At 39.6% G+C, this 24,690-nt stretch overlaps 1 protein-coding gene across 1 annotated transcript; it reads right to left on the reverse strand.

Moving 5' to 3' along the window:
- Positions 1-12: 12 nt before the first annotated feature.
- Positions 13-16,494, reverse strand: CLUL1 (clusterin like 1). The gene is made up of 9 exons (XM_064434708.1): positions 16,356-16,494; positions 15,326-15,435; positions 13,827-13,975; positions 12,005-12,172; positions 9,603-10,047; positions 8,212-8,349; positions 3,690-3,904; positions 2,414-2,584; positions 13-631 (listed from the first exon to the last, which is right to left on the reverse strand). The coding sequence occupies exons 2-8, from the start codon at positions 15,426-15,428 to the stop codon at positions 2,417-2,419; spliced, it is 1,386 nt and encodes a 461-aa protein (XP_064290778.1). The 5' UTR covers positions 15,429-15,435; positions 16,356-16,494; the 3' UTR covers positions 13-631; positions 2,414-2,416.
- Between the last annotated feature and the right edge of the window lie 8,196 nt (positions 16,495-24,690).

The raw sequence follows: 24,690 nt of genomic DNA on the forward strand, positions 1-24,690 counted from the left end.
TCTTTGCTGATAAAGGCTTTTAATTAATTAAGAAATAAAGTCTAGAGGCAGACAATTGTTTGTAAGAAATGCCAAAGGCAGAAGACTTACTCATTACTGCATATTCAGATAAGTCATTTAATGTACACAATAAGCTTCAAAAGCAACTGGAAGAAAAATTGAATATTTTCATTGCAAAATAATATGCTACATGCAGATGGAAATCTGGTTCATTCAGACTTAGCTGAATGTGCAACATCTGTAGGGATCAGTCTTGAAAAGGCTTGAGAATGTGCTTGAATGTAAGTATGCAAATAGAAATTACTTTTATGCTTACAGCTGATTATGTCCTTAAATCTTTGCATAACCAGAGCCATAGCTTGTTATCAAAGATTACTTACTGACAACATAAATAACATTTTATTTAAATATACTAATATTTAAATGGATTTGGTTTTGGGTTTGAGTTAAAAGATTTCTACAGTCTTTGGTTGATAGCTTATATGTCACAGTATTTACTAAGCAACATTTTATTTATATGCAGCTATTTTAACCATAGAAATTTAACAGTTAGCTATGTTGAGCATAGGAGTAGTTCAACTAAGGAGCATATACTTTATTTCAGGAAGAAAGAATTCACACTTCTTCTTCCCTAGGAGGAAAAAAAAGAAGAAAGATTATACATTTTCATTTTGAATGGAGAAAAATATGTTAGAAAAGTAAGTATATATGTGGAATGTACCAGTGTCTTGCTATAGAAACATGTATAACATAAAAATCAGACAGAAACTTTTCTTTTTCTCTCTCTGTTCTTATAGGTCTGTCCAGTTTTCTTGTAAAGTTTTAACTCTTTTTTATCTATTACATTTCCATGTACTCTAAGCCTTGTGCAAACTTGAATGGTGGTGTGATTTTGAAATTAACACTGCTTACTTTTCCCAGGTATTAAATGGCTACACAAGATATATCCACAGGAAAATCAGACTAAGATTCAGGCTAAAAATCATCATCAAATTACAGAAATAATTATTGCCTCATTAGGCCCTGAAGATTAGTATTCCATAATCTGAAAGAGTATTTATCATTTATATTTGTAACTGCATATAGATTACAGAGAATTTTGAAGAAAATTTGTAGAGAAAGTGTTGGAGCATTTTATTTCCTCTATCTATAAATATCAGCATTTACCTAAGCAAAGTACATGGTTTATTTTATTATGTCTAGATTCTGCAGCCCACCTCAGCCTCTCTGGTGGGAGTGATTTCTTTCATCGGCTCAAAAAGTATGCCTCTGACCTCAAAAGAATAAACAGATATAATACAAAATGCTGAAATCTTCTTAATCTACTTTGTTAACATTGACTGCTTTTTCCCTGACTCCTGAGACTTCTTTGTGTGCAGGTCATGCTTCAATTGCTTAGTTGAGGAAATCAGCTATGACCTAAAGAGAACTATGTCCAAATCTGGTCCTTCTGAGGAGATTTGGGGATGCTGCAGTGATTTGCCTGGAAGTTTCAAGTGTCTTGTGGCTCTATTCCTCTGGGAGAGACAACTCTGAGAGTCAGAGGCCACTAAAGCTGTGCATTCCAGAGTCCCCTTGAAGGGAAACACATGGAAGGGTGGTTTACAAGTTTCACAGTAGTGTGATGCCACCTAAAACCATTCCATCTTTCCTGGAAGTTCCCAGTGGGCTTAGAGAACATGAAGCATTTGTCCTCCCTGCCTCTCTTCCTGGTTCTTCCTTTGTCTTCCTGAAATGTCTGAAACAAGGAGAGAGCCTTCTTTTCTGTCCTTTCTACAAAACTGGTTGAAGCCCATGAACAGAATCTTTCTGTGCATGATCCTGCAAGTTGAACTGCAGCCTCTCTTAATAAACACTGTTAATCTGAGCAGCCTGCTGCTAATGCAGAAATGTTGTGGCAAGACAGCTCTTCCAAGCCCTGGTGGTGATTCTCACTTTGCCCTCCTTTATCATTAAAAATAATATGAGCATGCCCTCAAACACTATTGAAAATTAAAAAAAAAAACCCATAATGAATAGTGGTAATTCCAGTCCATTCATGATGAGTGAACACAAAGACATGGTTTTTGATGCCAAGACACTGGACTGTGGTTGTGAGGCAATTCTTTTGTGAAGAAATATTTATTATCACATTACCTCATCCCAGCTGTTAGTTAAAGATTGGGGGGGGGGGGGTTTTCACAGTTATATAAGTCAAATCATTTAATATCATCATGTCTGTGTTTTGCAGGCTAGAACATTGATTGTTTGTTTGTGTTTTCCATAACGCTTGTGTTTTTCTCAATGTGTCCTTTCTGAGAAGGCAGTCTTGTATACACCATGAGTGAATCTTGTTCCAACTAAAGTTTATTGCAATGTAAACACCTCTTATGAAGAAGTGTGTTCTCTGTGAAAGCAGAAAGAATGAACTTACCACTTAAAAATTCTGCTTATACAATTGGAGTGCTCTCCCAGCTATGTATTCGATGAACTCAGGACTCTTGGGATCTAAGTTGGGAGGAACTTTAATGGTGAAAGTAGGTGAAGTCAGAACGTTCACATCTACCACAGTTTCATCTTTACTGGAGGGATCCCCAGGTACCACCTAGAAGAGATCAGTACTTTAAACACCACAAACTGCTGTGTGCTTTCAGTTTTGTTTATACCTGCTGTTCCCACTCTCTTTAATAGGGGAAAATTAAAGGGGAATATTTTAGACTTGTCTACTTTCTTTAAATTGCTTTCTTCTGAAAAGACAGTGGGTGTCTGAATTTATGTAGGTGGTGGAAAGAGCTGACATGGCACTGCCAAGACCATATTAAAGAACTGCATGTTAATATTTATATCATGAGCTACATCTATAAAGAGCTTCTGTTCTCCTAATGAAAACTTCTAATCTGTCCCACTAAATTCAATACATTTGTGTGATTCAATTTATTCATTCCTGTGTGTTTTTCTAAATCAGACTTAGTTCTGTAGCTTTATTTTCCTAGAAAAGATATCTCATCTCAGACTCAGTTGGGAAAGTGTGCTTGTCTCCTGTTCCTATTTTGTGCTTTTTTTTGGTGGCTTGTGCCATAATTTTCTGTAAAGTTCTGGTAGTAATAGTAGTAATTGGCTATATATGAGTGGATTTCTGAGTTAGAAGAGAGAATAAGATTTGTCCCTTGCCCAGGAAAATGGATTGAAATTACCTTGGATGTGTCTTTGTGTGTGAGACACAATCAATAATTATGTATTTACTGAAATATTGACCGATGCTGTCAAGCGTGTGCAGCTTCCATTGCAAAAATCTGTATAGCATTTGCCTTCTTTGAACTTTGGAATATGTAAGTACAGACACGGACAGCTAGACATTCATCGATCCAATGTGGATGTGTTAGTCACTGGTGCAGTGCAATTTATCTGTGAAGGTAATCTGAGCCCAGTCAAAGCTGCTAGTGTCAATTTACTCTTATCAGACAGTGATTCAGGTTAGCCTGTCAGCCATCCATCAGACTAAAAGGATTTAGAGGAAAATAGTTTCTAATCTCAGGAGTTTCAGCTCATTGAGGGATTACCAAGCACACACAGATTCAAGATGAGTAGGGAAGTCATGTTGTAGAGCCAAACATTACACATGTATCAACATCCACAGCCTCCAGGAGCATAAACATGAGCAAAAGGCAGTTTAAAGGCAGCAACAGCTCCCTTCAAAAGACAACCCTTACCTTAACTATGTTGAAAATATTTTCTGGTCCAATGGTCATGTTGGATAACTCAGACACCCACCCAAATCTTTCTTTCATTTTGTTCAGCAAGTAGGAAGTGTCCTCCGTGTGATGCCGAACCACCTGGAGAATCTGCTCGTACTGCTCCCCTGAGAGATTAACCAGCTTAAAGGCTTCATCAAACTTTATGTGCAGCTCAGGAACGTTTGGGCAATCTGTTAGAAAAGACAGTGTTATGTCTTGTACTTCGTCTTTTCTGTGTGAAGAAATGAAAACTGTAAAAAAGCCTAGCAAGAGGGCATGGTTTGGATGGGTCTTTAAATAATGCTGAAAAAAGGAGAATAATTTTTGCTTACTGATTATGGTAGATTTAGTTTAGGCTCAATGACTAAATGAATGCATTATCCCATTTGTTATATTGAAGTCATTTAGCAAGTTTATATCATATAATATAAAGTTTATTTAATATTTCACGGCAATAGGTTTTCTGTTAATGCTAAATAAGATCTGGTAAATTTTACATATAGCAATTTAGTCTTCTTATAGATTATATAGTCTTCTTATAGATTATGGGTTATTTTATTGGCTCATATTCCATTATGAATCTGTCCCAGGTATATAAACTGCAAGGCAGAGGCTGAGGGAGCAAAGTTCCTTCCACTGTAAGAGAAGTTTTAAGTCCACATGAGGAACCTGAACATATCTAAGTCTGTGGGACCTGATGAGTCCGGAGGGAACTGGCTGATGTAGCCACTCCCATGATATTTGTAAAGTCATGGAAGAGAGGTGAAGTCTCTGGTGACTGGGAAAATGGAAATATTTCACTGATTTTTTTAAAAATGGTTGTAAGAAGGACCCTGAGGACTACCACTCTGTCAGTCTCACCTCTCTGCCTGGAAAGATTGTGGAACAGATCCTCAAGAAGCTCTGCTTAGACACATGGAAAGTAGGGAGGTGATTCGGAACAGCCAGCAGAGCTTCACCAAGGGCAAGTCCTGCCTGACCAGTCAGTGGCCTCCTATGATGGAGTGATTCCATGGAGAAGGAATGGAGAAGGAAAGGGTTGGAGAAGTCATTTATCTGTATTTCCGTAAGGCCGTTGACACGGTGCCCCGCATCATCCTTCTCCCTAAACTGGAGAGATACGGATTTGATGGGTGGAATGTTTGGTGGATGAGGAATTGTGTGGATAGTCATACCCAGAGGGTAGCGGTCAATGGCTTCATGCCCAGAAAGACATCGTGGACAAGTGGTGTCCCTTAGAAGTCTGTATTGTGTCCAGTACACTTTATTGTCTTCATCAATGGCATGGACAGGGGCATTGAGTGCACTCTTGGCAGTCTCACAGATGACACCAAGCTGAGTGGTGTGGTTGACACACCCAGGGGATGGGATGCCATGCAGAGGGACCTGGACAGGCTCATGAAGTGGACTCAGGTGAACCCCTCATGAGGTTCAGCAAGGCCAAGTGCAAGGTGCTGCACCTGGCTTTGGCAACTCCTGCTATCAACACAGGCTGGAAGATGAACAGATTGAGAGCAGTCCTGCCAAGAAGGACTTGGAGGTGCTGGTGGATGAAAAGCTGGACATGAATTGGCCATGTGTGCTCACAGTATAGAAAGCCAAATACATCCTGGGTGGCATCAAAAGAATCATGGCCAGCAGGTTGAGGGAGGTGATTTTGCCCTCCTACTCTTCTCTCATAAGACCCCTGAAGTACTTCATCCAGGTCTGGATTCATTATTGGTTTGGCACAGCCTGGTTTTAGGTAGCAGGAGGGCCACAAAAATGGTGAGAAGCTGCTGGAAGCTTCCCATCATGTCTGGAAGATCCAATGGTTGACAGCTCTGAAGAAGGACATGCTGCTGGTCAAAACTGGGCCAATGAGAGAGGTTGGTGATGGCTCTGTGATGACATATTTAAGAAGAAAATAAAAACAAAGTCACAGGTTTTTCTTCTTGTCAGAGAAGAGGAGAAGGTGAGAACATGTGAGGGAAACAACATGGAGACACCATGTGGAGAAGGAGGGCAGGAGCTGCTCCAGGCACCGGAGCCAAGATTGCTCTGCAGGCCATGGTGAGACCATGGTGAAGCTGCTGTGCCCCTGCAGCCATCGGGATCCACAGAGGATGCAGAGATCCACCCACAGCCTGTGGGGATCCACAGGGGATGCAAAGATCCACCTACAGCCTGTGGGGATCCATGGGGGATGCAGAGATCCACCCACAGACTGTGGGGATCCATGGGGGATGCAGAGATCCACCCACAGCCCATGGGGATCCACGGGGGATGCAGAGATCCACCCACAGCCTGTGGGGATCCATGGGGGATGCAGAGATCCACCCACAGCCCGTGGGGGAGGTGCCCATGCTGGAGCAGGTGGATGCCTGGAGGAGGCTGTGATCCATGGAAGACCCGGTGGAGAGAGAAGGCCCCTGCTTCCAGGCTGGAGCAGCCTGTCCTTGGAGGACTGCACTCCGTGGGAAGAGAGCCACACCACAGCAGTTTTGGGAGGACTGTGTGCCTGTGGGGGGAGTTCACATTGCAGCAGGTGCAGTATGGCTGCTGCTCGTGAGAGTGGACCCACGCTGGAGAAGTTCACAGAGAACTGTCTCCCATGGGAGGGACTCCAGGGCGTCACATGGGAAGGACTCCCCTCCCAGAGCAGAAGGAAAATCTCGGTGATGAACTGACCAAACCCCCATGCCCTGCGCTGTTGGTGGGAAGGAGGGAGGGGCTGGGGAGAGAAGGTGTTTTAAGGGCTTATTTTACTTCTCATTACCCTCCTCTGATTCTGTTAGTAATAAATTTCACTTCACAACAAAATTTGAGCCTTTTTTGGCCTTTAAATATTTCTCCCAGTCCTTATCTCACTCATGAAGCCTTCATTAATTTTTTTCTTTTTCCTCCTTTGCCCAGCTGTAGCAGAGGAGGGTGAGCGAGCGACTCTCGTGGATGCCTGGCATTGGGCCAGTGTCAAACCACAACATCTCCTCAGCACAGAATGGCATGGACCTGTTGGAGCAAGTCCAGAGGAGAGCCACAAAAACTGTTAGAGGCTGGGAGCACCTCTCCTATTTATTAGGATGGGCTGAGAGAGCTCGGGTTATTCAGCCTGGAGAAGAGAAGTCTCTGGGGACACTTATTGCCTGTAAGAAAGATGGGAACAAGAGGTAATGATTTTGAATTGAAAGAGAGTGGATTTAGATTACATGTAAGCAAGAAGTTTTTACGATAAGGGTGGTGAAATACTGAAACAAGTTGCCCAGAGAGCAGGTAGATGTCCCATCCTTGGAAACATTTAACGTCAGGTTGTGTGGAGCTCTGAGCAACATAATCTAGATGAAGATATCCCTGCTGATTTCTGGCGGGTTGGTCATCTAGACCAAGGTCCCTTTAACCCCAAATTATTATATGATTCTGTGGCAGAGGTTATTACAAGAAAACCTGTATTCCTGTTGGGTGTTAAGACCTAATACTTGTCTTACAATAGCTAGACAGTAATATGAGACCAGAACCATCTGCTGCAAATTCAGAACTGAAGATTGCTGGTTTTTTCTTTACTAAAATATGGATTTTAAAGAAAAAAAAAATATATACAATAATTGTTCTGTAAAAATTCAATTTCTTTTCTGTCAAACTGGATTATCAAGGGGCACCTTCAAGGTGATGGTACAGTAACAAACTAGTATGTGTAATACATGGGTGTAGATAAAAAGATAAGTGGTCAGATATTCTTTTAAAAGTGTTTCATTGTTCATTGATGTTTGCCACACTGGAGAGACGTTTCTTTGCCACATTGGAGATATACTGAAGACATTTATGTTTAAGCATATTCCTTGGATTTCAGGATCTAAGTAACTCTGGAAAGACAGATATGTTATGCTGCAGTGGGAGTCCTGACAGCAGTTCTAGGTGATCAGTCTGAAGGTTTTTCAGGTGCCCGTGGATGGTGCCAACAGAGCCCTGCCATCTCCTTCTATACTGACATGAAGTCCCCTTTTTGTCCTTCATGTCAGTTCTATTTGCAGACAGGGTTCAACGAAAAGTAATTACATGCTCTTCAGCACTTGCTTTCATTGCGAGGAGCTGAATGCTACCTGAGGTTGCACCTGCTTGTCAGCAGGAGAAGCGACTGTCAGGAGTTTGAGCTTCTCCTCACTTTCTGCTCAGCACTGCTTCACCCAGGCAGGGATTGACTGCCGCCTGACATCTTGCTTTTCTACAGGACTGCAGCTCTGAAAAAATACCTGTATATTTTGTTATAGGCTGTGGGACGTCTCTGGAGCACCAGCGGTATGTTAAGAACTGAGCTATACTGACACTCTGTGGAGACAGTGGGGAAAGCTAAATTGAAATCATGTGGAATGAGGAATGGTTATTGTAGCCGTGGTTACAGTAAAAACTCAGTGACTATGTTAAATGTTAATTCCAGTAGAAAATTAAAACCTCAAAATCTATAAACCAGTAATCAATGCATTACAGAAAGAAAAATTTTAAAAAAAGGAAAATAGTTATTTACCATGTAAAAGATTGTCTTGACATTTCTGGCATCTCTCATGAAACTGTGGGCATCCAGAGGAGTTCTCCCGGAGCTCCTTGCACTGAAGTCTCTGGCGCCCTGACACAATTTTTGAAAACATGCCACTTCTGTCAGGATCTAGAATGAAGTAATAGTATTTTTAGACTGCTGTTAAACTTAGAGTCTTTATAAGTATGCATTCATTACCGAGCCTGAGTGCTAGAATATAATTTCTTATCCTTAATCCAAAGTGTTTTGCATAAATTCTCTTCCCTTCCCCTCCACTTGCCTCCCCCCACCCCAAAAAAAAAAAAAAAGGGAATAAATTATTAAAAAGTAAAAGTCAGGAGAAGATTCAAATAGTGTTTTCTTTCAAGGAATTCATGCTGTAGTATATTTCTTTATAAAGACTTTGGAGTGTATTCCCCAGACATAACCAAACAATTGCTAATATTATTACACAATATTTCAATAACATGTGAGTTCTTGTAAGGTCTTTTTGACCCTTAGAAGTCAAGATGTTTCATAATCACATACAGTTACGTGAGAACACAGTACCCAAGTCTGTTTCTGAGATAACATGGCTTATGATATAGAGAAAAATTTTAAATACACTGTTCAAGTCCCTTAACTTTGTGTTTCCTGATGATCACGTAATGTTTATGCACCTGCCACTCAGAGCTGTGGCATTTTCTCACTGTGATTTCCCCGTAGACAAGGACCAGCATGTATTTGGCCTGTTAGTAATAGTCAAATATGATGCTTATTTGTTTCTAAATGTCGGCCAGGGTCCTTTCCCTTCACTGAGTGTCATTGCCAATGGTATGCCCAGAATTTTCTGGTCACTGGAAAACCTGATGGCTGGTCTTTGATTAGCTGGTATTTGATTGTCAAATTACATTGCTGCTGTAGCCTCCAACGGGACTTGCAGCTGTCAAGCTGAACTTAACATCATTTGGCAAGGGCAGGGATATGCCTTGACATCTCACAGAATTACCCTAATTTTTTAGAATTGGTGACCATGTCAATAAGAGATGATACAAATCATATCCTGACAAATGCTGAGATTAAATCTGTCGGTCAGCCTTATGAAAACCTGCATCCACTCTGAATTTAAGTGCTCCTGAGGAGCTCCTGCAAATGCTTTGAGAATTGCCATTAAAATCAGGCTGTGTAGGACCCCTAAGTCCCCCTGCAACATTTCTCTGAGATTTCTAGGTGACTTCTATTTGTTCATTTAACTGATAGCTATCCTTGACCCATAGTCTCCAGAGTTTCCTTACGTATCTCACACTCACATACTGCAAACTGAGTAATTCGCTGTAGTTTAGCCATCCCAAGGGGGTTGATGTCATTGACAGTGCAGGCAATTTCAATCTTCTAACACTTGCCTTTGGTTTGTTCTGGCACATCTCTTCTGTAATCTCTGTATTCATCAAACACGTCGGTGATCACCTCACTGACACCTTTGAACACCGTCCTGCTGAAATCAAAAACTGTCTGTAAGAAGCGGGGCATGCCCCAGCCTCTCTGGGGGCCTTCACTTCTGGTAGTGACCTCGGGTAAAGCTGGCATACTGGGGGACTCACTCAACTCCAGGTCAGACATGAAATAAGTCTGAAAAGACTGGTCAAATTCTTTTTGCATGCGCTTGAAAAAAATGAAACTTCTGTCAAATATTGAGCCGACATCCGATAATAGCTGGCTAAATAAATCTTCCATCTTTAATAGCTGAGTATCCTCTTTCTCAGGCTTTTCATTAGACTGGATGTCTCTTCCTTGCTCCTCATGAAAAGTAAATATGAGTGGAGGTATTTTCCTCAAAAAATCTTCAACCTGTGTATAAGAAGGAGACAGATCAGCAGACAGGCAAGTTATCAGTTTCTCATCTCTCAGGTAAGTGTCTCTAATTTTTCTCTTTCAAATACTCACAGAAACAATGCCCTCTTAATAGCTGCCAACACAGTGTATTCTCTGAAGTAACTTAAGACGTGCATTCAATTTAAATCATTAGTTCCAAATCAGATCTGGAGTAAAAATTCTGCCAGTTGCCCTTTAATCTGTGGGGGCTCAAAGTTATTGTCAGCATTTGGGTTTCTTCCAACAGGCAGCTTGGACTTTATGTTGTAAAGATGTGAGATACATTTCTGTCTGCTTATGTGTGGTGTAGCAAGCAGAAGGTGATTGTTCTCAAGTTGATTTGTAAAAAGCCTCCCCTCTATCAACCCCCGGGGAAAACCTCATGTCTTTGTGTGAATGGAAACCAGCAAAATCAATAAAGCGTTGGCTCTGAGTCCATGGTTTTATCATGTAAGAGGCCAAGTGTCCATTCTACTATTACAGAGTTCCAGGTCCTGGGTCTCAGCCACAGGTTCCCTGCTCCCCTCTCTAAGGCACTACTTTGTCCTGAGCCAGTGGAGTGGCTTCTTGAGCCACACTCCATGGCATTAGAAAATGGACAAGGGTTAAGAAGCACCTTGCTAAAACACACATATATAGATATAGATAGATACAGACAGATATACATAAAGAAAGATATATATATTAATTAAAAAAAAAAACCCCAACTCATCAGCTTGATATGACCACTAGTGCAGCTTAGAGGGAAGGTGAAGTGTGAAACTGCAGGAACAGCCTAAGCAAGTATTGCTCCTGCTGTCTGTGTGTCCTCAGCTACAGCTATCATTTTTGTCTTATTTTCTTTTCTTTTTTTTTTCTTTTTTTTTTTTTTTTTTATAACTTAGGTCATAACACAGCTTACTTTGTATGCTTCAAGTAAACCAAATAACTGATGGGGGACATTACCAAAAGGGCCAAAGACAGGGACAATGCAATATATATAACTTTTACTGCAGTAATTGCAGCACCTTCAGACTCTTGAAAATCCAAAACATTTATATGAGCTACCCATTAGTGATACTGAAAAAGCTAAAAGTATCACAAATAGTTTTAAATTTAATATCTCCCACATTTTAACCTGAATTATTTTAAGAATATGCACAAATATTAAACACCTGTGCTCTAAAACACCACGTGGTCTGAAACACCACGTTTAATGTTTTTGTATTTTTTAGTACATGGGAGGGGTGAAAGCTAGGGAATGTGGCTAACATTTTAGTAGCAGCAATTACAGTTTTGCTTCAGAAGTTTGTTGCGCTTAAAGCATATGGCCAAACAAAGAAATGTGATTACAATTGTTAAATTTTGTAGTAATAATGGGCCAGTCAGGAAACCATATTTTCTTTCTAGTAGAGTTAGGGGGATCTCCTTTGCTGACAGGTTCCTTAATTATAAGAGGTTAAGCAGTTTAAAGATTTGTTTGTTACTTAAAGAGTTTATTTAAGATAAATATAGGAAAGAATGGTGTAATAAGTAGGTGATTTCTGCCCCCGTGTAATTTTGCTAACTACATCTACACTTTCAACTTTGCTGGTTTTTGCACGGACCATAAAGAATCTATGTGGTATTCTTCACAAACAGTTATTGAGCATCTTCATGCAAGTCCCACTATGACAGAAAACATTTTATATCTGGAATTAATCTGTTGGAGTTAGGACAGTCATCAGTTTCCATGGAATCTTGCCAGGGTGCAACTGAACTCATTTTGGCTCAGCATTCCATGACCATAATCACGTGTAATCTCTACCATATAACTTCATATTTCCAGACCCTCCAAATCACATTAATTTTAGTAAGCTGATATAACTGGCAGACCTAGGTATTGAGAAAATAAGATGTGCTGTCTATTTGGGTGAACTCAACAGTGTTCTCCAGACAAAAAGTTTCTTCCTACCTTTCTCTTAAAGGTTGACACACCGTGTTTGCAAGTTGTGTAATATCTCATGCAGGTACTTTCTAAACAAGATTCACATTCATCCCATAGATTTTTCAAGGATACTTGACATTGTCTTTCCTCTTCTTCCAGTCTTGCCTTTACTTCATCCATAAGTCGCAAGGCTTGCTGAATAAGGAAAAAGATTCAGTTGAGGGAAATTTTCAGATTAGTATTCTAAGTACTTACCCCAGCGTTCATCACTCATTTTGGCTCTTTATGGCTCCTGTTTTTGCTAATCCCTAACCACTAGGCTAGGTTGCCTTCTCAGCTGCAGTCACATATGGAGGGAACTGAAAATTGAAAACCTTTTCCTTATAGGGTTTTTCTGATATTGTTCTCTCAGGGGGCACAGCCTACAGAAACAAATGGATCTCTACAGTCTACCAGGATTTTTGATGTTAAGGGAAAAAAACTCACACATCATTCTGTGTAAGAATTCAGCCTCCCACATGGTCATGTGTTCAACTCGTGTTATTTTTTCTCCATATCATCTGAACAGTATTCATCTGTCCCACAAATAGTCCATTGCTGTTGCATTTCTCTACATTTAAGGGACTGATATTTCATGAGGGTAGGTCCTTGCCATAAAGTGTGTCTAATGCAGAAATAGATAAAAATATAGCATTTTTGCTGTTTGTGAGTGCACTAATCAAAAGGCTGTAGTAAGGGGATTTTTTTTCCTGCTCTTGTGGAAGTGTGAGGCACTCATTCCATACTGAAGGGCAACAAGATGCATTTTACAATGCTGCTTCTATTTGCTTCATCAGTTAGGGCACAAATTTGAGCAGATCAGAAGCAGCAATTTTGAAATAGACCTGACAATGGAAAAAGTTCTTCCTGTTGAAGCAGATTACACATCATCAATTTCTCTCTCCAATTGCAACATATTTCAATAGTTTTGGTTTCCAAACAATGTTCCAAGTTCTCTCTAAGTATGACAGAAACCTTTTAATTGATGGGGCTTATTCCTTTTTGTCAGCATTCCAATAGGGAAGAGACTCACATAAAAGAAAACTTGCTTCAGAATGTGCTTGATGGAGAAAATTACTGCAGTTTTCGTAATCTATGTTCAGTTATTTTCTGATCTTTCTAATACATTTATTCAGTGTTTTATGAACTCTCACTGTGGATGTAAGTCCTGTGTAAATTAAATCATGCAGTAAGATCTAACAAGAGTGTTGACTGTGGGAGTGCACTGGTGTTCCTTAAGATTTTAGAAAGCTATCAGGTACTATTTTAGTTTAAACTAACTACCAGATGTTGGGCCAGGAGAGAATTTTCCTTCAACTTTGTTGAAATTAAGTTAGCATATTTGTGTTTTTTTAAATATAGAGTTTCTTCAGATCATCTGAGCACATGGCTCTGAGCCTAGGCATTGCACTAAGACATTGGAAATTTCCCTGATTCACTGTACTTTCTTTAGAGCACATTATCATTTGTGGCTTTGATACTCTCCTGCAGGTCTGAAGTTTGCAGAGCAAGCTGGAGAACATCTTGTGGCCCCAGGAGTATAGAAATATGGAGGGCAGAGCTGCTGGACCTTCTGCATAAAACACTGTTCTACAGTGGCCTGCAGTTGTCTTGGTATGAGTTCAATGAGGTTTTTAGAAACAAGCAGTATTACAATTTTCCTCTGCTAGTGAGACAAAGGGGCAGAAGCAGATTTTGTCTCAATCCTGTGACCGCATGAAAAGATGTACACTGCTTGTTTTGTACATGCAGTTTGGTTTACCTTCTTCCCAGAGTAAACATAAAACTCCCACAAATGCATTTATGTTACCTGTTTTTCTTCACTGCTCTTCTTCAAGGTTTTCATCAGATCTATGTGCTTATCTTCATTTCTTTCCATCATAATTTTCATCTGCTTAATACCAATCAAAGCTTTCTTTACCTCTTCATCCACATACTTCTCTCCAACTTCAGATAATTCTAAAAAAAGCCAAATTATACAGTGACTTAATCAGATTTTAACACTATTGCAAATTGTCATGCACTGATGATGGAGAATGAAATATCTCTGTTTCCCTACAGTGGCAGAGCCAAATCTGAGATAGCGAACGCTGAATGACACTGAGCCAAGACAATTTCCATCAGATAAGCATCTAGCCCACAGCTTTTGCAAGGATCAGTTGTATGTAACTCAAAAGATATATTCAACTGTCCCACTTCTGAATACTGAATCCCAGAACAATTGAGGCTGGTACCTTTGGAGATCATTGAGTCTGCCCCCCTCCGCCCCTTCCAAAGCAGGGTCAGCTACATCAGGTTGCACAGGACATCACTCTGGGTGTTTAATATCCCCAAGGATCACTCATCAGTTTTCTAATGACATAACCTTTCTATTTGTCCTTGATCTGGTAGAAGTGTGACAGGTTCCCTGTACATTTTGAAAATGTAGAATACAAGTGCATTCAACCTGTTTTCATAAAAATACAATTTCTAGACTTCCTGTGAAGTAATGACCATAGAGTTTTGGTGAAAACCTGGGCTGGCCCATGCATTGCACCTTCAAGTTCTGCATGATTGCCTGTCCTTTATCTGTTTATTTGTTTTCTTTGTGGAAATACCCTGAATATCACTGCAACTATAGAAAATTAGTAAAACCATCTCTACCTTGAGACTGCCAAAAACACATTGATCACTTCTTCATTTATATCTTTCTTCCTCACCCCTAACTTCTTGTTTGTTTATTACAGAAATCTTGTAACATAGACTGAGGCACGGGATTGTTTAATGGTTGATCCTCTTTCTCTCCCCAAAATAAAGCCATGCTTTGAGAGGTGGGGGTGTGTGTGTGTGTGTGTGTTTGTGCGTGTGTGTGTGTGTGTGTGCACAATAGCTGCTATTTTCTAAATTAAGTAATTTTCAGTTGTTTGTAAAAGCCACCTTTTTCAGTGAAGTATGTAAGTGTAGAGGAAATATTTTCAAAGATTATTTGAACAGACAAAATAGTTCAAAATCTATTGAACTGAATTTTGGGTTTGGTTTCAATTCTGATGATCTTCAAGGAGCCAAATAACCGATAAAAATCCTGTAAATACTGTTTTCTTTTGGCAGGTGATGCTTATCTGTTAATCCCTTTACTTTCTCATCCTGCTTGTTCTTATCTTCCTGTTGTGTGTGTGTAGGCATGCAGTCAACTTTATTACGGTTTCTAAGTTCCACACATGCAAGTGGGACTTGTTGATGCCAGTGAGTGTGGAAGTCAAGATGCCCTACCCAGCTGGAGACCGGGGCCTGGGGGATTCCAGCACATCCCGGCAGGAAAAGCATACGTACGCTTGAGGTTGTCCCGGAGATTCATCTCCTCCTGCTTCGTCGGTGCGCACTGGTGGCCACTCAGACACAGCACATGTATTATAAATATCCAGGAGGACCTCATGTTCTTTCTGTTCAAGAAAAAGTTCAGTGCAGTTACGTGCAAATATTGTCAGGAAGCTCAGATGTCTAGGTATGCTAAGTAAATATAAATACTGACTATAATACCAAGTATTTTGCAAGATCCCGTTAATGTTGTCTCTAACTATGGTTTCTGATATGCATAGCATGCACCTAGGTGCTCCTCTTGGTGAAAATACGTGAGTAAGAAGCTTGACCTCATTTGTAATTACCTATTTAGATTAATTAGATGAGTTCCACTGAGTTTGCACAGTGGTTAACAGAATTAGGACATGTATATATAAAATCAAAAGCTTATGGTGTCCAGTCTGTCCCTTTCCTACTTTGTGAAATGCACTAATTTCTGATCTCATATTGTGTCCTTATTTCATATTATAAATACTTTCATGCTAAACACTATTGCCAGTTTTAAAGAGGGAAGTTTCTGGAATGTTGTTCCCTTTCTTGTAAACATGCAATTCCTTTCAGTGTCCTTCAGAATATGACTTAATATAGGAGACTAACAATAGGTGTGCCAAAAAATCAGCAATTAGATCAATTTTGTAAACAAACAGATCAGCAAATGAAAGAAATCACTATAAAATAAGAGAAAGAAATGCCATTTGCTTTATTTCCCTCCTAAGAGCGGAGGCAAAAGGTTTATTTTCCAGAAACCATGCAACTGCACTTTATGGTTCTCATCTGATTAAGTGAGCACAGTATCCAGATGCTTTGTAGTTAGCCAATATAGCCTTTTTGGAGATGCAATTATCAGCCACAAGAGCATATGTAAATTAAAAGCCTGGAGTTATTTATAGCCTGGATTTACTTCTACAGTTACTTGCCTTTATGTTTACAGTGAAAGACCAATTAACTGCAAAGAAATACAAACACACAACCAAAGAAAAGTAAAAAAACCAAGTATATTTACCATTAATATTTTGCACCTCTTCTGCTCCCTGCGTCAGGAAGGGGTTGGGCTGTGTTCTGAACTTATTTCAGGGATTGTCAGGGATTTTGCCATGTTCTACTTATCTGATGAGAAGGTACTTAATCCTATTAACGGGACGTTTAGTCATTAGGCTGGAGGATTTTGCATGTATGCGACTTCACGTTCATCTCTGTGAGCAAAACCACCAGGGGGAGTGTTGGGCAGAATTGCCTGATTTAATGTAATTTGGAACTGCTACTTTTCTGTAGTCAGTAGCCTCTTGTCGTGTTAGGTTTTCCACCGTCTTACTTCTTACTTTAGGAGACACCTGCAGCTTACGTTATTAGTGAAATTGATACCATTAGTTTGGCTAAAAATAGCTTTCAACATTTAATCTCTTCAGCATGGTTTTAGCTTGCTATAAAAATCACTTCATTATGTAAGGGCCTTCTTTGTACACCTTCTGAAGGTACAGGAGTTGAAAAAAATTAGGAACCCACATGCAGGCTGGCATATGAGCAGATTCTGGAATGAGATAAGCAATTTTTAGCATTTTGTATGTCATTGTATTTACCAGTCTTTTGGGGGTTAATAGCACTTACTGCTATTCAGTTCTCCATGTCTGTGAAATATGCCTAAGATCTGACTTGTACAAAGTTTTGGATACTTTGAAATGAGATATTTAAATACTAACAGGTGCTCAATATAACATATGGACAGGTACTGTTAGCAAATCATATCCCACCTTGTGTTATTCAGGAATATTACTCCACTGTAGTCAAAGAGGAGATGGGGAGAGTGGATGTTTTTAGCCCACAGTCTGTAACAGCAACTTTAACTCTATTCTGTTTACCTAATCATTCATAAAAGCCGATTGATGATTGATGGCTAAGATCTAGCATGATTAATGCTGCTTAGGCAAGAGATTTCAGGATTACCAGAAAGAGTGGAGAATCTATTTGCTCTAATGGGAATTGCAAGTCCCCAGTTTGCATTAAAAAATAGGATAGCTCCACTTTTTTCTGAAAATTATGGATGGAGTGGAATGTGTAGTTTGTTGTAATCTATATGAATTGCTGCATCATTGAGTTTCTGCTTGCTCCTTGACCAAGACTTATCACTACCCAAAACATTTCAAGTTCTCTTCTGTGGAAAAACCAAGCAGGCACCCTTGCAGACCCTTCAATGACCTGGTGACTGTTTGTTAAGGATCCCCGGGTCCTGGGCTGAAGCAGAAGCAGCTCTCCCCCTCTCTCTTCCCCTCTGAACCTCACACTCAGCTCAGGAGAGAGTGAAACTGGAAAATACATTTGCACAAAGAAAGACAATCTATTACAGACACTTGTGAAACATGTGCCATTTGCCTACATGTACAATGAATCCTAACAAAGACTTTAATCTTTCACTGCCCAGTCATTTTTGACGTTTCTCTTTGATAATATTCATTTACTAGCAGCATTCATTTTCTGGTCTTTCTGAATCTGACTCTGTATAGAGAAAACATCACTCAGCCTAGAGTGAAAAGGGTGGTTTCAACACATCACTCATAGTTCACAGGACTTTGTGAGAAAGCAGGCAGCCCCAGCCCTGTGGGGAGGGAGAGCAGCACTCCTGGCCCAGGGCAAGAGGCTGGAGAATGCCTCTGGCACAGATCCCACCACTTACTCCCAGAATTGTCTGCTTTCTGAAGGTCTCCTGGGGAGTCTCTGGTCCAGCACACACTTGCAGCTTGCAAAGCCAGTCCTTAAGCTGATGCTGAGACAGAGAGTCCTGGTGTGTGTTGAGCTCCTGTTCTCAATTCAGCTGATTTTGAACATTGCAAAGTGTCTTGCATCATCTTAGGTGCTACTCCTCATACTTTATTGTAACTATTATGTAACCACATGGAAGTAGGTACTACTATATCTATCTATATTTTTTTTACAATCCTAGTTCTTTGCTCTCACGTTATTTCATATATATCTAATGGCTGAAAGAAGAGGTGTAAGGAACCCAAAGACAAAACTGATTGAGCTAGTATGTCTGTTAAATTTAATCTTAGAAGTGCACTTAAGAAACCAACACCCTGTTCCTGAAAGGCAGCTCTTAATCATGCTTACTCTGAAAAGTTTTTCCTGTCTCATTTCTGTTTTGAATTTAATTAAACAAAAATCTCATCAATAATACCTTCAGGTTTCATGTGAAATATCCACTCTCTTTTCTTTTAACATTTTTAATCTGATTTGCAGTGACCTATTATGGAGATCTCCATTTTTCATCTCAGCTGCCATGTTCAACAGTCTCCTCTTAATTTATTTTCCTCTGAATTTGAGTGCTTTGATCAGTTACAGTATAGTGTGTCATGTCATGACATTGTGCTGACATTTTCAATTTTTCCCACTGTCATACAAGCAGATGATTCAGTGCTTATTGATGCTGCTGAAATTAATAAGGCACTCCTCTAATATTGAATCATACTAGAGACAGTCTGAAGAAGGTGTTGGGAGCTAATTGTAGAAAGTGTCTTTTTTCCTACCACAACTTCCTACCCTTGTTATTCTACTACTACTTTATTTTAATTGAAATAATATTTATCCATTGAAAAAAAATTGGAAAACTTGAAAAGGAGTTTCAGTTAAAATATATAATTTTTTTTTCAAGACACTGATAAATTTAAAAGTAAATAATTGTCGTAAGATATATAGACATTGAGCTTGAACCAAGCTGAACTTGAGCAATGAGAATTGTAGCTGCTTTGTGGATTTTTCTTAGGTCCCGTTGGATGACCTCCACAAATGTGCAACATTTTTTCACCATGTACTGTGACTTCTCCCTTTTTGTTGATCCATTCCACCTGGCAGAATTAAGCATCAAGAAACATGTTGAAATGGAATTTCCTGTGTTGTACATCAGCTATAGGATTTTGTTCCAGTTAGATATTTACACAATTATTTTCTAAGTGTTGTTTCCTACTATGCTACACATTTCCTAAGCATTTCTTTCTGAGCTAGGCCAGACATATAATGATCAGGCTGAAAATACCTGTACATATTTATAGACTCCATGAGTCATGGAAAGTGCTATATACTGACATTAAATCTCTTGGAATTTGTATGAAATAGTCCCTACTTCTATGAAATCTTAATTAGTTTTATTTGTAAGCACACTATTAGTTCTACTGCTTTCAATTGAAATTAAATCCTTGTGGGGGTTTGTGGTGTAATTACATGGCTAATCTAAAGCATGCAGAAAGCTTTGCTAAAAGTTGGTACAGGTTTTAAGGGTATAGAATTTAACTTCTGTGCTGAAAAAGTTTGTTTTGTTTTGTTTCATTTCATGTTTTGTTTTGCTTTGTTTTGATCCTTCCCAGTGCTTCAGGAGCCCCTGAGTGCCTTCTGCTTTCTCCTGTATTGCAAAGGCTCCCGAAGGCCTCCTGAAGTTCTGCATTGTGTTTGAGCTCTATCTGGTTACCTGAAGTTAGGAACCAAGGCTCCTTCTTTGGCCCAGAGGGAGAGGCATGCTCCTGAGGTGCTCTCAGTCATGCTGGAAGGCTTCAGACAGAGGAGCTGAGGCTGCATTGAGCTGAACAGCTACAGTCAGTGTAAGCTACACATCTTGCAAAAATACCAGCTCAGGCCCCCAGTGTAGCACAGCTGTGTTAGCATGAAGGAATCCCAAAGTTCACAAGCCCTGAAGCTCAGAGTCAGCCTGACACAATTACCCTGTCTGGAGGAGGGTCAGGCAATGCCAGGTCAGGACGCTGCGCTGTGCTCAGCACAAACATGAAACCAGCAGAAGGCAGAAATCAGCCTGCGAAACTTAGAGCATCACACTGAGAGTTAATGTGACTTTAGCTGGAATTATTAAGCTACAGCTTTTGGGGTCAGCAAGACCAACTTCACAAGGCTTAGCATGCTTTAAAATGTATGAGCCTCTTCTGATTTCCTTTTGCTTGTCTATCCGTGGATGATAAAGATGACAATTAGGTATGGAAAAAAAATCATCCACTTCACTGCTGAATTTTTTTTTTGTTTTCCAAGCCCTTCAGGGCTTTGACACAGTTCTGAATACCAGTCCCAGCAGTAACATGACAACTCTTGTTTCACAGGGCCATGAAAAGTTTTTTCCCCACCTTATCCAGAGGCATTACAGAAGGGACTTATGGTGATACCGAAGACTATGTGTGGGAAGACAAAACTGTAACAAAAATTTAATTCACTTTACAAAGCAAAAAGTTAAAACCTTAGGGTTGAATGAAAGACAGTATGAAGCTGAAAGCTAAAAACTTTGCAGTTGTCTTCAGAATCTGTGCTGAGGATATCAGCTAGCTATTAAACCTGGAGAAGTACTATTACTGACATTATATTATCAGCAGGAGATATCAAAGTCAGTGCAAAGATAACAACATGAGCTAGAAACAATTTATCAGAAAGCTATGAGGCAAACCTGCATGGTACAGTTACACAAACAGATTTCAGGAAGCATTTAGTATTAAAATGCTGAAGTTTTGAACCAGATGTTTTGCAAAGGTTTAGTTTCAAGCTTCCCTAGGAACATTAAAACAAAAATGTTTTATTGCATGCAGACATGTAATATATCGGCTTTCAGCCTGCAACTGAAAGGAACAGGGTTCCTTCTGTGTATTCATCTGGTTTGTTTAAGCATATTTTTGTCATTCAGCTTGTATCACCTAGTTAAAAGAGTGACTGATTATTGAAAACAACTCCAGAGTTTATTGAAATGGGGGGACTGAGTTACCAGTTTGCGAGGTGCAGAACAACTCCTGAAGATGGCAGCTGCCCTAACCTGCTGGAGAGGGATTGAAGGCACTCAGGATAGGACCTCGGTAATATTCAATGAAGAAACTGGAAATTGCTTTTTTGGGGAATAATCCTCTGCCTGGTAGCTTGGCCTCTTTTTTCTGCTGCATTTAAAGTGGACCGTGCTCCAGTGGCTATGAGACAGCAAGCCCAAAGAAGGATGTCTGAATATAAAGCTTCCTCATGTAGTTGATAATCAGACACACACAGTCCCCTTCCTTGCAGTAGCACAGCAGTGGATTCCAGCAAAGCTGGAATGCTTCCTGAAGCTGACATTTTCTCCATTTCAAATATTAAGGACAATTTCTAAGAAGACCCTTATTGCAATTACGATTAATGACCTCATGCTTCTAAGAGTTCTTGCTTAATTGCCGTTGCACATGTTTTTACAGCTGTTCTTTTATATAACTGGTACCCTGTCCTGTGCATCTGCCTCAAAACTCAAAGCTTTTTAAAGCACTGTGAAAAAAAATGCCAGTAGTTACAGAGACCTAACAAATAGGAGGAGAATTTTTTTAAAAAATATAAAATAAAAGAGTTCAGAGCAAATGAGAATTATGAATGAAGTAAAAAGGCAGAAAGGAAAAGAAAGTTGAAATAGGAAACACCACAAAGTACAAAATGTCAGAGGAGACACAGACAAGAATAATGTTTCCAATTGGAAGTATATGAATTCATATCTATGTCCTCTACCAACAGCCAAATTGTTATTGCACACAAAAATAATGTAGGAATCCCATGAAGACACACATGTGGCAGAACAGGATAACTCTTGAATCTTTTATTGTTCCTCATATTTCCTTCAGCTCCAGTATGAAGCCATTCTGGGAAAGATGGGGGGACTTGCCCACACTTCAATACATTTTCAGGTACAGTAAAATGCTAAACAGCAAGAAAAGAATTGTGGAATTCACCAGTCCAGATCTGTGTGTGCACAGTGAGTGTGTGCACCTCAGCTAGCAGGAAGCAACATGTTCTATAGGAAGATATCCCCTACCTGTGACAGGTAGGTTCAATTAGATTATTTTTTTAGGGTCCCTTCCAACCCAAATCGTTCTGTGATTCTATGATTCTCTGACATGTATGATACAGGACAAAATGGAAGACTTGGATATCCTGCTGAATGTGGATTTGTGCAATATCTATCATGCATGGAAGCTGGCAGTATCATTCATACTTACAGCACAACAAATATAGAAATTATTTCAAGTTGTAAAAAATCCAGTCTGCCATTTTCCAGCACAACTTGTAGTCAGCTGAGATGGCAGCCACCACATTTAAATCATCATTTTTTTGAAAACATAAAGTGTTAAACTCATAAAAGATGAAAGCAAACTCCTACAGAGCACAATAATATACTTAGCATTAAGCTATTAACACTTCAAAGTCATGCTAGATTTTCACCTAGGTTTTGGGTCAGCTACATTATAGCGTCCAGCACAGCATCACACATCCTACCTTGTGGACAGTGGTTTGTGGGGATTCCTTTTTCCTTATTCCTTATGTTTGAATTTTGTTTCTGCAGACAAAGTATGTTTTAAAAAATCCTAGAAGAAAGGCTCGTTATGAATATTTAGCACAATGGACAAAATGCTCTCTCCAAATGAAGAAATCCATGAAATTTCACCTGCTGGAAGGATAGTTGGGGTATGCAAATCTGAAGTATTGGGGTAGTACTATATTTTAAAAAGTAATCTCACTGTATATTCTCACTATGTTATAGAAGGGGTTTGGCCCTGAATCTTGTCAACAGAACAGATACAGAAATCTCCAGAAAATAATTGAAACCATGAGCTGGGTAATACTTAACTTCCAAGTTCCTGGCTGATCTGAAATGGCTGCTTCACAATGTTTGAAGAAGCAGACAGAACCCCTGGTCACGTGTATGTAGGGCACAAGAATGGTCAGTGACTATTACTAAAAATTCATCAATAATGCAGTTGCATTTCTAGCACATTTTGTGCTAGAAAACTTTCAAATGTCCATGGCGCTGGCACAATTATGTTGCAAATATTATTCAGAAGTATTTTGCTATTGATACTGGGGGGCGATACCACATTATGTATTTCCATACCTGACCTCACAAAGGAATGAACTTTCACTCCTGCCTTTGCCCTTGTGCCTCCAATATTATATCTCATATTCCAAGAGCAGATGTTTGAAGGCCTGTTCCTCTGCCTGGGCATATTTAACTGCACACATAGACACATTTATATATTAAAACCGTAGACAACAGGTCAGATCATTAGCTGAAGTAAATAAGCAAAGCTCCCTGGTCTCTGCAGACAGCTCTGATTCATACCAGCTGAAGACCAGTACATTTTCACTGGGTCTGGATTCAGTAAACCACACACACGCAGAGTGCAAAGCAGCCTATTGTTTGAAGGAAACCTTTCTTGTTTAGGGCACTGCTGAACAAATAAACTAGGCAGCAGAGGGAATTAGCAAGAATGAAGAGCATTAGATCCTCAGAGAAAATAACATCAAGAAAAGCCCTTGGTATCCATCAGTCAGAATTCCTTCAGTGCTGGACAAAAGCTGCAATGGAAATTGCTGTGTTGTAACCTATGTGATCCCATACTGAATAATTTACTTGAAACACTGCTTCCAACACTGCAGATTAAGTAGCATGAGCAAGGAAAGAAGGTAAAGGAGAAATTAGAAAGAACTTAAATACTATTCAAGCAAAGCACTTAACCATGCATATAACTTTTAACCTGAAAGCAGTCCCATGGAAGTCAATGGGATTACTTACGTGCTTAAGCATATCTTGAGATTAAGTGGTCCAGTGGATCGGGATTTTAAAAATCTGCATGGCTGTCACTTAAAAATGGATACAGTACAACAGAGGAAGGAAAGGAGAAAAATCTCTTTTCCATCCTCAGTTTCAAGTGCACTGACAAAGGCATGATAAGATCTAGCACTAGGAAGTTTGAGTTGGAAAAATTCAGCCTTGAAATAAGACATTTCCTTGTAGCTGTGAGGAAAATACTGAGACAGCTTACAAGAAGAGTGTGGATTTACCCTCACACAGAGGTTTTTACGATGGGGTTAAGCCATTAAAAGAAAAAGGGGATTAATCTAGATTCTGAGAGTAAATTCAAGGAGTTAAAAAAAAATTAAATTGCGCAGTTCTTGGAGAAGAGACACCTCCACCAGTTTATTGCAGCTAACTGGTCCACATCTAACCTTCAGGCTCAAAAGATTCCTAAACCACTGATTATGAGACAGATGATTTTATATTGCTCTGCTTTTTGTATCTCTTGTAAGCATCTGCTGCTTTTGGAAGTACTACTTGGCTGGACATATTTCTGATTTAACCTAGTACATCCATATTTCTTTTCAATACAGTACTATACATACACACACATCACGAGAGGATGAAGCTGGCTGGTATTTGCAGTCTTCCGGCTCTATAGTATGTCAGCCTGACTTGTGCTTACCCTCTTTTTTCATGAGTTTGATAGGAAATAGCATTGAATAAATTTCCTGGTGCTGTTTGACAATCCTGAGCTTTGTTCAGGGTTTGGGAAGGA

Source organism: Passer domesticus, chromosome 1, assembly GCF_036417665.1.
Source record: "Passer domesticus isolate bPasDom1 chromosome 1, bPasDom1.hap1, whole genome shotgun sequence".
Lineage (NCBI taxonomy): Eukaryota > Metazoa > Chordata > Aves > Passeriformes > Passeridae > Passer > Passer domesticus.

Excerpts from the sequence above, each read along its gene's own strand:
- CLUL1 (XM_064434708.1), bottom strand. The coding sequence starts at position 15,428 with ATGAGGTCCTCCTGGATATTTATAATACATGTGCTGTGTCTGAGTGGC. Across the intron at positions 3,905-8,211 it reads TCAAGACAATCTTTTACATG|ATTGCCCAAACGTTCCTGAG; the intron begins GTAAATAACTAT and ends CTTTTCTAACAG. Across the intron at positions 2,585-3,689 it reads ATATTTTCAACATAGTTAAG|GTGGTACCTGGGGATCCCTC; the intron begins GTAAGGGTTGTC and ends GATCTCTTCTAG.